Source organism: Salvia miltiorrhiza, chromosome 5, assembly GCF_028751815.1.
Source record: "Salvia miltiorrhiza cultivar Shanhuang (shh) chromosome 5, IMPLAD_Smil_shh, whole genome shotgun sequence".
Lineage (NCBI taxonomy): Eukaryota > Viridiplantae > Streptophyta > Magnoliopsida > Lamiales > Lamiaceae > Salvia > Salvia miltiorrhiza.
The window spans coordinates 3,278,974-3,293,663 of NC_080391.1; the positions used below are offsets into that span (position 1 = coordinate 3,278,974).

Genomic DNA, 14,690 nt, shown 5'->3' on the forward strand with positions numbered 1-14,690 from the left:
GGTCACGGCTCGTGGGCTGACTACGAAATTTCGGTTTCTTATTCTAAACTTGAGCACAAAGGCTCCAATCACTGTAGAGGAACTCAATCAAAAAACAGTTATAACAGTTGACTAAAATAATTAAATACTTCATCCGTCCACGAAATAAGTACCCATATTTCATTTTTCGTCCGTCCACAAAATAAGTACTCATTTCCCTTTTTGGCAAGTGTACCTCACACATCTCTTTAATTAATACACTAAAAAAGTGGGACCCTTAAACTATTCACACAACACTCCATACATTTCTTAAAACTCGTGTCGTCCACAAATGGGTACTCATTTCGTGGACGGAGGGAGTAATTGGTAGATGAAATTATTTTTAGTAAAAATAAATGGGATCCTTACTCTATTTTAATTATTTTAAAAATTACATAAAAAATAAAACCACTTATTACACTCACAATACACTCAATTATTTTATTAAAATACGTGTCACTTTCAATTGGAAGGAGTAGTACAAAGGTGTGCTTCAACCAACAAGAACAAAAAAAAGTAAAGATACAACTGCAAATTTGAGCAACTTTGACATACTTGTATTAATTAATATTTGGATTTCGATTCATCAGATATTAAAATTTATGCTGAATAAGCTAACCATGTTCTTTCGAAGCCGAGGAAATATGTTTTTATATGAATGACTATTTTTCTTATATGACTTAATAAAATAAGTATATTTAATTTTCGTGAATAAGAGATAGCAGAATGAACAAATCAATGCAACACATGCATAGAATTGACAGTCAACTAATATCGTTGTGTATGTGTTATATTTATTTGTTTAGTTTTGTCTTCTCTTAATCTAAAATTTCAATTAATTTTAGCTTTTAGTTTTGTCTTCTCTTAATCTAAAATTTCAATTAATTTTAGCTAAAAATAAATCAAAGTATGATAAAAAAAAAATCAGAATCAACCATATATAAATAGACCAGTGAAAGCGAGTACACCAACTTCCCTAGCGTAGCGTACGTAATAAAAAATCGTAAGCAGACGTATGCATGATGATTGATAAGTGTATCCACTCTGCTTTAGATAAATTAGATTAGATTACGTAATAAACGTTTTAATCACTTTCCATGACGGATTGCGACTTTCAATAATAATAATAAGCAAAATAAAATAAAGAAAGTACAATTCGCCGTCAACATCCATTCCCCAAGTCCGACGCATTAACGTTTCTTTTATTGCGTCTCATTGTGTCTCATTTTAATTTCAATAGTTTATAATTGTTTATTATAAAAAAAATATTAGTATTATAGATTATACTCTAATTAATTGTATTTATCATCAAGCACTAATAAATTATTAATTCAAATAAATATAAAAAATAGTTATAAACTCTAATTGAACGAGGGAATCCTAATGAATTATATATTAAATTAAGAGTCGGACACAATATGTTGTGGGATAGAGGATTGGATCCAATTTGAATGCGAACGTCTGCACAAAAGATCTCATCTCTACATTTTAATTAATCTATTCTTAGTTAATAGGTGAAATTTATCATAATTAATAGTATAAAATAAGTACTACAATTAATAATAATAATACTGAAAGAAAAAATACAGCGTAATCTATATATATATAAAAGCAAAATAAACTATATCCTACGTGGCGGCATATAATCACTCTATTTCAATTTTTCTCAATTCTCATTCATTCTTATATTTTTCAATATCTCTAATCAATCTCCACCTCTAATCAAACTCCATCTATTAAAAAATTTATAAAAATCGATAATATATAAATCTATAAAATCAATCAATAGTATATATCACTTATATAATATATGTAAGTTACTCCAACGAATATAACATTAATATGCATTTTTTGAGTTTCAAGTTGTACAATTAATAACAATATAATGCTCCAACGAATTTTACATTAATATGCAGAATATATACATCAACTTATTCCAACGAATTTTACATTCATATGCAGATCATATAAATCAAAATACTAATTAGTTAACATCTGAGTTTCAATTACATATCCCAAATTTAATTATTATTTTTTCAATAATCATTCATTCTTTTATTTTTAAAAATTTTAATTAATTTTCAGTAAAAATAATTTACGAATATGTCTAAGATTTGTAGTTTATAGTTTTGATTTAGATATTACATTGTTCTAATGACTTTTTTTAACGGATTTGCAGTTCACAGATGATCAAATAATAGCATTGGTTGAAATTGAGAAGTTGCTTATTGCTAATTTCACCAGCTTAACCAATTTTCATGGCATGTCGTTATCAAACGGAACTTTCATATCTGATTCAGACAATCTACTGATATTAGAAGAGATGTCTTACAACATGGAATAAATGAAAAAAAGGCAACGTTAACGGAACTTTCATATCTGATTCAGACAATCTACTGATATTAGAAGAGATGTCTTACAACATGGAATAAATGAAAAAAAGGCAACGTTAAACTATATGTCTATATCCCTCTTTGACAGATGAGCAAAGAATGATATATGAAAAAACATGGAAGAAATGAAAGAAGACAACGTTAAACTATAGGTCTATATCCCTCTTTGACAGATGAGCAAATAATGATTTATGAAAAAAATAATGGCCGTGGTTGATAGTGGTGTAGGGAGAATTTTTCTTTCTATATGGATATAGCATCATTATTGTTGTCTAGGGCAGTATTACACACTCTAAATTCGGTATACCATTAGATTGCCACAAAGTGTAATTTTTTAATGCTATTAATTTTGAAAATTAAAAAATGCAACTTTAATTTGTTTTGAGTTCGTCCTCCATTTTAGAAAATAGAAAAAAATATTAAAATATAAAAATTACTAATTGTCTTTATGTATGTATGTATGTATGTATGTATGTATGTATATGGTCAGAAACATCTGAGTTTCAATTACATATCCCAAGTTTAAATTTTTATTTCAATAATCATTCATTCTTTTTTTTCAAAATTTTAATTAATTTTTAATAAAAATAATTTATGAATATGTCTACGATTTATAGTTTATAGTTTTGATTTGGATATTACATTGTTCTAATGACTTTTTCTTTAACAAATTTGTAGTTCACAGATGATCAAATAAAAAACTTAGCATTGGTTGAAATTGAGAAGTTGCTTCTAATTTCACCAGTTTAACCAATTTTCCTAGAATGTCGTTATCAAAAGAAACTGTCATATTTGATTAAGAGAATCTACTGATATTAGAAGAGATGTTTTACAATATGGAAGAAATGAAAAAAGACAACGTTAAACTATATGTCTATATCCCTCTTTGACAGATAAGCAAAGAATGATTATGAAAAAATAATGGTCGTGGTTGATAGTGGTGTAGGGAGGATTTTTCTTTCTATATGGATATAGTGGTATATGAAAGACATATATTTGGAACACCTTATACTCGATCATACGTAGGAAGGGTAGTACTCCAGGTAGCTTCGAGTGGTATAGCATCAATAATGTTGTCTAGGGGTAGTACTACACGCTCTAGATTCGGTATACCATTAGATTGCCACAAAGTGTAATTTTTTATAGCTATTAATTTTGAAAATTAAAAAAATGCAAGTTTATTTTGTTTTGAGTTCATCCTCCATTTTAGAAAATAGAAAAAGTATTAAAATATAAAAATTACTAATTGTCTTTATGTATGTATGTATGTATTTATATGGTCAGAATGGTTGGTCTAATATATATATTTTTCTCATTAGCTAAAATTCGTTATTTTTCTATTTAAGTTTTGATTAATTGTCTTCCTCTGTACAGAAAATGAATGAGTGCACAATTGATAAAAGTACATTTTGATTTCAAATATACATATTACATATAATAATTTTCTCATAAGAAATAGGCAAATGCTTCTGGTTCGAATATAGAAGAAACCAAATAATTTGCAGAATGAATACTTAAAATAGGTGACTGTACTGCCGATCAAAGTCTTGGTGATGGAGAATCTGTTGTGACATTATCAGAAGATATTCTTATACGTGATGCAACAAATCCTATTGCAGCTATAGTGGAAAACACATATCATGCATTTGACCTATAAATGTTTAAGAATAGAGTTATCTTGGCCCCCACCAATGAGATGGTTGATACGATAAATGATGACGTCATGTCTTTAATGTCTATCAAAAAAAGGGTTTGCCTAAGTTCAAACAACATTCGTAAAGAAGATGGACAAGTGGACCTCGATGAACATGTATTCTCAGATGAATATCTAAACACGATCAAGTGTTCACGATTGCCGAGTCATGAAATTAAGAGGGATGCATAATCATGCTTTTTAGAAATATTGATCCATCTAATGAGCTTTGCAATGACACTAGGCTAATAGTAACTAAACTTGGGGAACGCGTAATTGAAGACAAATTCATTTCAGAAAAAAATGCAGGCAAATAGTTTCCTATAGCTGGAATGATTATGAGTCCATCAGATTTCACTAAAATTTCAATTCGATTTTAGAGAAAACAATTCTCTGTGAGTGTTTGTTTTGCTATGAAAATAAATAAAAATCAGGGACAATCTCTTTCAAATGTAGGATTATTATTAAAATGCAATTTTATTAAAAAAGGAAAAAAGAAAAACCTAAAACCCTTGAAAGCACAAGAAAGCAGACTAAGGGCCGAGCCTCGTTAAAACCTTTTTACGGAAAACCCAGAGGGAAAAACCGTAAAAAGGAAAAAGAGTACCCGTATAAAAAAGGAAGAAAGGGGAAAGAGCGGAAGAGAAAGTTTCCGGAACTCCGGCCTAACCATCGTCCCCAAACCAACCCGGCTCTTACCCCGCAAAACAGACAGAACAGAGGCAAAAGGCCGGTGAGACGCCGTCGCCAAATTGCCAAGAGAAAGGAACTATACGACCGGTTATACGCCGTCGCCGTTAGCTCGAGCAAAGGAAACAAACGAAACAAAATAAAATAAGCAACACAGCCGGTTATACGCCGTCGCCGTGAGCTTACCACAAAACCAAAGACAAAGCCAAAGGGGTAAAACAACGGCCGGTTATACGCCGTCGCCGATACGCCGTCGCCGAGATTACCTCATAAACAAAAACCAAAAAAGAGAAGCTAATAGTTTCGGCCGGTGAGACGCCGTCGCCGTAAACTAATTCGCCCAGAGCAACATCGGGAAAACAAACTGTGAAGCAAACCGCAGCCATGCCATACCCGAAGCAAACATCGGATCTGACAGAAAAAGAAGGCAACGCCGGCGTATCATAGAGCCGAAGGCCAGCGCCCTCCGTCCACCAAATGTTCGACGAGATAGCAGCCACCGAGTCCCAATTGTTCAGCTGAACAGAACCACCAAACGAGCCCACCATGTGTTCGATCAAAGTGCAGCGCCACGAACTACGAACAGCAACGCTCCAACAGAACTCATCTGCCAGAACCAAGTAATTCGCCGCTCTCTCCAAATCTTTCAAATGTAGGATTATATCTACTGAAATCTGTTTTTAGTCATGGACAACCTTACATGTCAAATTTAATAATTTATTCAAACTTTGATAGTTTAAGTCATTAATGATTTTATTTAATTTATTTATTTTTCTTATTTTTTTCAGTTATTGGTTCCAGCTACAGACATCTAATTTACATTAGATCAATTTCAAATAAAACTATGTTTACATATAAATTTCATAAAGACATTTAAATTAGATCAATTTCAAATAAATATTACAACATTTTACTTTAAAATATTTATTAAATTCTCTATTTTAGTAAAAAGAAATTCATAAAACAAAAAATATAATATTAAATAATTTTATAAATTTATATTTTAATAGATCCCGTCGAAATTCGACGGGTCATTTACTAGTATAAGGTAATATGGCGAAACAATGTTGCACTAAGATGGCGTGTCAGAATAATGCAGGATTGGAGATGTCTCATGTGGCAATAAAGTGCCAAACGCAACTCCCTCCATCTCTTAAGAATGAATCGTATTTTCTATTTTCGTTTGTTTCATAAAAAAAAAAAAACCATTTTCATTATGACACATCCACTTTCGCCTTTTAATCACAACTTCACAATCAATTCAACCACAATCATTCATTTACATTCAACATATTATCTACTAACTTTTTTCTTAAAACTTTGTGTTATCTTATACGTGACACCCTCTTACGAGACAAACAGAGTATTATAAATCTTCCGTTGGAGATGGTCTAATTGGTAACATACATAAATGTAATGTCTACCATACCTACTTGCAGGGGCGGAGCCAGGATTTTTTTTGGGGGGGGGGCTGAACTGTTATGGGGGTTCGGGGGCGGTAGCCCCCGAAAATTTTTTTTGGGGGCATTCAATACATTTTAGACATTTTTTACTAAAATACAAATATAATCATAATAATAACAACATTTTTATAGATAATATAGTTCAACATTTACTAAAAAACATTTGGGGGCATTCAATACATTTTAGACATTTTTTTACTAAAATACAAATATAATAATAATAATAACAACATTTTTAGACATATTATAAAAAAAAAAAAAAAAATTCAAAATTTGGGGGGGGCTCTAGCCCCCCCTAGCCCCCCCTGGCTCCGCCCCTGCCTACCTGGGAACCAAGATCATAAAACGAGGAACAAAGAGTGCAATTTGATGTCTAAATTCCACAAATACACACCAATTTTGGCAGGGAAATAACAAAGCAAATTTTGTACAACTATATACACCACACCACACCACAAGTGAACAACACAGGTAGTGGAAAATATGAAGAAATCAAAGCAGAGAAGCTGATACAGAAACGTGAGACAGAGCATCGTCGTCGAAATCGAACGATGTCAAGCACGGCGGGACGTAGGAGCGGAAGACCTCCTCCATGTTTGGAGGCTCGTCGAGTTCACGGCACGCAACGTCGAGCGCCGTGGACTGAAAGAAGCGGTAGTACTTGGTCGTGCAGAAGTAAGCGAAGAGGAGGCTGAGAATGAGAAGCAGAACGAGAAGCGGAGTGTAGAGGAATTTTTTGGCGCTGCAGTAGCAGAGCATGGTGAGCTGGCAGAGGATCAACGCCGCCATGACGCGGTTATACATGTGGGGCCACATCCGCCCGTAGCTCTCGTACGAAGGCACGTACACTTTCAGCACCTGTCGAGCATTTTTAGAAAACGCACTAATGCTCAACGTACTCGACCATTGCGAGTTGAACAAACCAGCGTAAGTGTAAAATGCTCAACATAAAGTTAAAGAAGTTCCAAATTTTGTGCTATAATTTATATGGAGTATTAGTATTAACGTGAATGAGGAGACCCCTCATTTGATTGTAAATAACTAACATGAATGAAGAATATTATCGTGCGCGTTCTCTCTAATTGTAAATTTATCATGAAAAAATAAGTGATAAAAGAATTTTTCTCTTTAAATCCCTCATTTTCTACAAATGAGAAAAATTCACCATTTATTATCACACCGAAAATGGAGGGATAATATCATCCCTTGGAGTGGAAAAGGAGAAATGAGAAACAATGAAATTCTCTTTTACATAAAATGAATTTAAGAAAAGAAATAAGAGATTTTTTTTTTCTTTCAAATTCTTCATATTTTTTCATGATAAATTTACGATCAAAGAAAACGAGTGACCTGATTCCGTAGCACGAGCCATCCCAAAGCGAAGTACATGACTCCGAATAGAAGAATTATGGGAGCCATGACAGAGTAGCAGAGGACGATGGTGAGAATGAGCATATCATCAGGAAATCTAGTCCCATACTTAAGATTTCCCGCAGCTGCTTCAGTCTTGCCTACAAACTTCCTCCTCATATGAAACACTATTAAAGGAAAGATCCTTGACAACTCAACCCCATAGCCCACAAAGAACCTGAGCAATTACTTAAGCTCATCAATATTCTAGTTAAGTAAGAAACCATATAGGAAAGCCAGAGCCAATCGTTAAAATAGGACCGTAAATTTCAGTGTTTTCAGAAAGAGGACTATACGTTTGAAAATTATGACTATAGCTTCCATTTTCCACATTTACACTCCTATTTCGGACCGTGATGGAAGATATAGTCATCAGTTTCAAATTCCGTAACATATAGTCATCTTTTTAAAAAAACACTAAAAATTACGGTCGCAGACTTACTTCAAAGCCACAAACGTCAAGAAGAGAGTAGCACTTCTAGGAAAGCCTCTTGCTGAGGCAGGTAGGCCCCGACGATCGCCCCCACCGCCGGCTGCTCGAGCAACGGCGTCAAGACGGGGAGCAGCTTCTTCAGGTTCTCCAGCGTGGACATCGCCGAGACCATGCCGACGGGTATCATGTAGAAGAAGATGCCGACGAGAACCAGTGAGTAGACGAGGTATCGGCGAATCAGCCTCGCGTAGAAATTCATGGCGAGATTGGACCATAGCAGCTGGCGGGGCTCGGGCGCGTCCGTCACGGTCCAATGATCCACGGTGACGTCGTGGAGGCTCTGCGCGGCCGCGGCGGCCGCCGCCCGGTCGTTGAAGAAGACCACGGCCGCGGGCTGCTGCTTGTCTCGCAGGGTGGCCTTCTGCTCGGCTTCGAGCGGTGGGCCGCTTTCCTTGTATGGCTTGTGCGCGCGCGAGCTTCCTTCTGTAGCCTTCCAGCTCTTGGTAAATCTTGTTGGCCTGAGTCCACAAGTTAGGTTATTGTCTTGGCAAAAATTGCACTTCGGGCGAAATTAGAACTTAATTGGCGTTCGGAAGTTCACGTGATGCTGGTCTAGTTTTTTTGATGATGAGGATTATTTAGAAGCTCGGAGGTCTAAGAAGGTAACAAATTGATATATTTGATTTAATTTTGATTGCCAACTAAGTTTTAATTTCGTCGGAAGTTAAACTCGAGTGAAAATTGCAACTAAAATATAAGTTCATGTGTATTTTTGACTAAATTAAAAGTTCAGGTGAAAATTATAATTTTCATCAAAAGTTTCGTGTGTTTTTTAGCCATAACCCCTAAATAAAATAAGGACGGAGAATCATTTTAATCCTTTGGATCATTAAGATCTACAATTGATGCATCATCTTGACAGATGATTGCAGCTGAAATTCGAACGAAAATCTTATTTTTTTTAGTGCGGCAAATTTAGCAATATCTTTATATAAGAAATAATGTAGTACACTGTTTTAATATTCGTAGTATCACGTTAATTACTTAACATTTTATAGTGATTTCTTAAATTTGTTTTAAGAATTGTAGCATCTTTATATGCTTTTAATTTAATACTTCTTGTTAAATAGTAAATGGAAGGGCACAGAGTTTTGATCATAAACTCATTAAGATTATACTCGAATATATATAAAAATGAAGTGTACGAAAGGCCTCGTGTGTAAATACTTTCAAACAATAAATCATGGATCCGCCCCCGGCGTGTGCTGGTCGATCAATGATGAATGAAAACCCCACACATGAATATATATATTTACCTTTCTGATGTCTGTGACGACCATAGAGCTGTAATACGTATGTGGATAGATCGCCTTGAAATAGGAATCGACGTGTTCCCTGCGAGTCAGGCCGTCGGGGGGAGCAGGTATGTCCCGGACAAGGACAACAAACTGCTCATTCTTCACATGAGTCGACATGAGGGCCGAAGCCCTCATGTCGGAGACATGTTTGTACGCTTGCCATAAGAGGTAGTATGTGACAAAAGATACCCAATACGTAGCTACCACAAACGCCCATAACCGAGGGCTCTTGTCCTGTCAATGGAGATTTTAATTTTAATTTTTCTATAACTAATGAAAATAACAAATGCATATAGATTTAGACAAGGTGAGTAACTGCAATATTCTCCATGGATAGCTTGTCGGCTTCAGCCATGGATCCTTCAATGGTGGTTTCATTGGAGGTTGCAATGGCGCGACCAGTATAAGCAACGGGAAGAAGCAGAGGTAGAAGGACGACCGCCGACAAAACCAATATTCCCAGTGCTGCATAATTCACGAAAAAGAGTCATATTTATCCATTTTTCTTGTCCACACCTTTTGAACCATCACATCTAATTTTTATTCTAATTTTTTGTACTAACACTATCCCTATATTTTATTTACAATGACTTTAACAACTTTATTAAAACACGTGTCGGCTCTTAAACGGAATTCTATCTCGTGGACGGAGGGAGTACAAATTATTTGTTCTAGCATGTGATTTCGTATTTATATACACGCGGTACATGTAACTAATGTTATTTTATCGGATGCCGATGAAGCTAGTTCAAAGCTAAGACATTCAAAGATTTTCCTTTGTTAGAAGTAATGGGTTTAATCCCGTCTTAATGCGGTGTAGTTTTTCCTACTTTTGTATGGGGTAGTGGTCCCGCCGATGTGTGGTGTAGTTTTTTTACCTTTATGTTGTGTAAAAGTCTCGTTTGCGTGCAGGTAGCTTATTTGATTATAGAATAGATACCTCTTGTAATTTTAAACAAAAAATTATTTTATTTAATAAAAGCAATAAATAAATAAATATAATATTTTTAATTAGCAATATGGTCTTTTAATTTTATAACTACAATAAAACCTTTTTCAAATAATAATCAACAAATTAATAAACTTTACAATTTCTTTAGTCTTGAGTGACTTATGATCTTTCGTCAAATGGTATTTAACTCATCTTTCTTTTTCTCTCTTTTCTTAACATATTTTTCATATATTTTTCCATAAAAGAGTACATGAGATAAAAATAACATTAAAGTTTGATAATTTTTTCATATTTTCTTTTTCCTTCTTTTTCTAAAGATAAACTAAAACTAACCATCAAATAGAGAACATATCCTTAAATTAAATACTCCTTCAGTCCACAAAAAATATCATAATCTATTTTTAGTAATAATTTGTGAGCCCCTTTTCTTAAAATCCGCGTCACACTCCTTTAGGACATCTTTTCGTGAACGGAATGAGTAGCCAGTGTTAGTGTACACAATTTACATTAATTCTAGAAGTTAGAAATACACTTAAGGTAGCTTACCGGTGGTGAGGAATACAAAATAGACAGCTGTATTGTTGGTATCAAATGCAAATCCATACAATAATACCAATGCAGCGGAAACAATTTATAACGCACATACAACCGAGAAACGTCCCCAATCTTCGCAAACAAGAAAATCTCCACAAGTAATCAAGATCATATGCAAGACGATAAATGAGACAAGAGATTTACGTGGTTCGGCAAATGCCTACGTCCACGGGAGCAACACCAATCGTAATATTGAAGAACTCCGACGATTCGCACAACCCGCGAACTCGTCACACAATGAATCGAGAATTACACCCAAGATGAGATCAACCTCTCACTCTCGTACACTCTCAAACCCACGCTGGAAAAACCCTCTTCAAATACCTCACAATCTCTCGTGTATATCACACCCCAATTCTCTCTGTTTTTCTCTCACAGCTCTCTCTGCTCTCACCTTGATGTCTGAAGCAAGAAGTGAGTATTCACTTACGCTCCCTCTCTCCCCTTACGACTTTCACTACAAAAAGCAAAAGGAAAAAGCAAAAAGTAAAAGCAAAAGAGAAAAGGGTTGTCCCCTTGTCTGCCACCAACAATTCTCCACCTCGTACTTCATTTGATAAACCTCAAATGTAGGACGAATACGAGCACCGCCCACGAACATGGACACCCGTACAAGCTGCACCACTTTTCCATGATTGCCTACATACCCAATCCAGGGATCAAGCTCCTGTAGTTCGAACACAAAAGGATAAGCTCCACCTCACCCCAACACCGCCCCGAAAGGCTGTCCCGTTTGATTATCAACACGGGTTGATATGTAGCAAGTCCAAACAGTGTTGAAACTTGCCACCAGTCACCACCTTGGTTAACATGTCTGCTGGATTTTCATCTGTGTGCACTTTCATAAGAGAAATATCACCTTCCTCTATGACATCCCGCACAAAATGATACCTGATATCAATATGCTTGGTACGAGCATGATGAACCTGATTCTTTGCCAAATGTATAGCACTCTGGCTATCACACCACAGGTCCACGCGATCCTGCTTAATCCCAAAATCACCCAGAAGACTCCACAGCCACAAAGCTTCCTTAACCCCCTCTGCCAAAGCCATGTACTCAGCCTCGGTAGTGGAAAGAGCCACTGTAGCCTGCAACATCGATCTCCAACTAACGGGGGCACCGTGTACACAGAACACATATCCCGTATTAGATCGTCGTCTGTCTAGATCACCCGCATAATCCGAGTCCACAAACCCATTAACCTGACATGTATTTCCACTAAAACACAATCCTGTGTCGCTGGTACCCTTCAAGTACCTAAGGATCCACTTCACAGCTTCCCAGTGTGTCTTTCTAGAATTAGCCATAAACCTGCTCACAACACTAACTGCTTGTGAAATGTCCGGACGTGTACACACCATAGCATACATCAAACTGCCAACTGCACTAGTGTAAGGCACTTTCTCCATCAATTTTTTTTCTTCAGGTGAAGTGGGAGATTACTTTCTAGAGAGCCTGAAATGAGGAGCCAACGGAGTTGCCACCGATTTTGCATCTTGCATCCCAAATCTCTGCACAACCCGCTCAATGTAGCTTTTCTGGCTCAGGAACAAAACACAGTTTGTCCTCTCTCTTCTAATCTCCATACCCAGTATTTTCTTAGCAGTGCCCAAATCCTTCATCTCAAACTCTTTACCAAGTTGAGATTTCAGTCTATCTATCTCCACCTTGCTCTTCGAGGCAATAAGCATGTCATCCACATACAACAAAAGATAGATATACTCACCTCCAGGAAGTCTCCGAATATAGACACAACAGTCATAATCACTTCTGGAATAACCATGCTTCAGCATGAAAGAATCAAACCGCTTGTACCACTGTCGAGGAGATTGCTTCAATCCATACATGGATTTCCTCAAGCGATAAACATGATCCTCTTTACCCTCAACCTTGTAGCCCTCAGGTTGACGCATATAAATCTCCTCCTCCAAGTCTCCGTGCAGGAAAGCGGTTTTGACATCGAGTTGTTCCAGCTCAAGATCACTGTGAGCCACAACACTCAACAACACCCGAATAGAAGTGTGCTTCACTACTGGAGAGAAAATCTCATTGTAGTCCACTCCCTCCTTCTGTGCATATCCCTTTGCTACTAACCTCGCCTTGTACCTGATCCCACCGAGCTCAGAATTATCCTCTTTCTTCTTGTAGATCCACTTACAACCAATAGCCTTCTTTCCTTTGGGCAAAGGTAGAACCCCTTCCAAAACTTGATTCTTCCGAAAAGACTCCATCTCTTCTTCATTCGCAGCCAACCAGCTTGCGCTATTCTTATCCCGAATAGCTTCCTGGTATGATGCTGGTACCGCATCATCCTCTGGTAGTGCGCACCTGACCAAGTTTGCCTGCCCATAATGCTTCAAAGGCTGATCTGACCCCAGCTTTTGAACTCTCTTGTATGCTCGCTTTGGCCTAGTGGAAGCCAAATCATCCGCGAGCCGCTGTTGGTGTAAAACATCTACATTCTCTTGATCAAGAGCCTCGAGCTCAGACTCCTCATCACTCTGTTCTCGAGTGTCTCAATGCCGGAATGTGTGATGACATCAGCCTCAGTGGAGGAGACGGCTTCCCGGATCCACGCAAACGGGTTGCGGGTGACCCGGAAAGCCTCGGTCGGGTCCAATCCTTTGAGGATCGGATTCGGATAGTAGACGAGGCGGTTGCCGGGTCGCCTCGAAAGCCACGTGAAGAGAAGCATCAACACCACGAATATCACAAACGACGTCCCCAGCGACGTCAAGAACGAGCTCACATCCATGGCGTTTCTCTCTCTTCAATTACAATGCCATTTTTTTTTATAGTTCTCAATTTTATTTTAACATGGCATATTGTGCTTGTGTGTGTGTATATATATATAGTATGTGTGGACAAACGTGCTTAATATATGTGATTTTTATAGTATATTGATTAAATTATGTTAGAAAAAAAGATATTCCCTCCGTCCCACGAATTAAGAAACACGTGCTTCACACACACACACACACACACATATATATATATATATATATATATATATATATATATATATATATATATAGGGAGAGGTTCAAATAAGAACCACTAATAAAATAAGAATGAAGAACCATTTTAAGCCATTCGATCATCAAGATCTATGGTGGATGCATCATCTTGGTGGATGGATGCAGGTGCTGGGTTCGAATCCTGAAGGGAGCAAAAAAATTATTTTTTTCGGATGCATTAAATTTAATAGCGGATGCATTAATTTGTATAGCAAATGCAGTAATTTTATTGGTTCTTATGTTCTCACGATAATTGTGGTTCTCACTATAACCGCACCCTATATATATGTATATATATATATATATTGATTTTTATAGTATATTGATTAAATCATGTTAGAAACACGTTTGATTTCGGCACGCGAATTAAGAAATTATAGATTAGTATTTTAAGTGTGTAGTTAATAAAGTATAAAAGTAATAAAGTATGAGAGAGAATGTAATAATTATTACCTTATTAGGAAATATGTCCAGATTCGTGAGACGACTCAAAAAAGAAAATGTGTCAAGATTCTTGGGACGGAGGGAATACTTCTCTCGTTCACAATAAATTATTTTAGAATGGGATGATTTGAATTTTAATAAAAATAATTAAATGCATCTTAAGTGGAGAAACTATCTCACTGAAAATATGATGTTAATTAATAATTAATTATATTGTGATTG

General features: G+C 36.1%; 1 protein-coding gene across 1 annotated transcript; it reads right to left on the reverse strand.

Annotated features, from left to right (window-relative positions):
* Positions 1–6,598: 6,598 nt before the first annotated feature.
* LOC130985155 (CSC1-like protein ERD4) lies at positions 6,599–13,858 on the reverse strand. The gene is given in 9 exon segments (XM_057907960.1): positions 6,599–7,115; positions 7,608–7,845; positions 8,110–8,161; positions 8,164–8,537; positions 8,539–8,618; positions 9,417–9,692; positions 9,775–9,923; positions 10,957–10,988; positions 13,524–13,858. Coding segments are annotated over 9 exon segments (1,806 nt in total). The 5' UTR covers positions 13,763–13,858; the 3' UTR covers positions 6,599–6,749.
* Between the last annotated feature and the right edge of the window lie 832 nt (positions 13,859–14,690).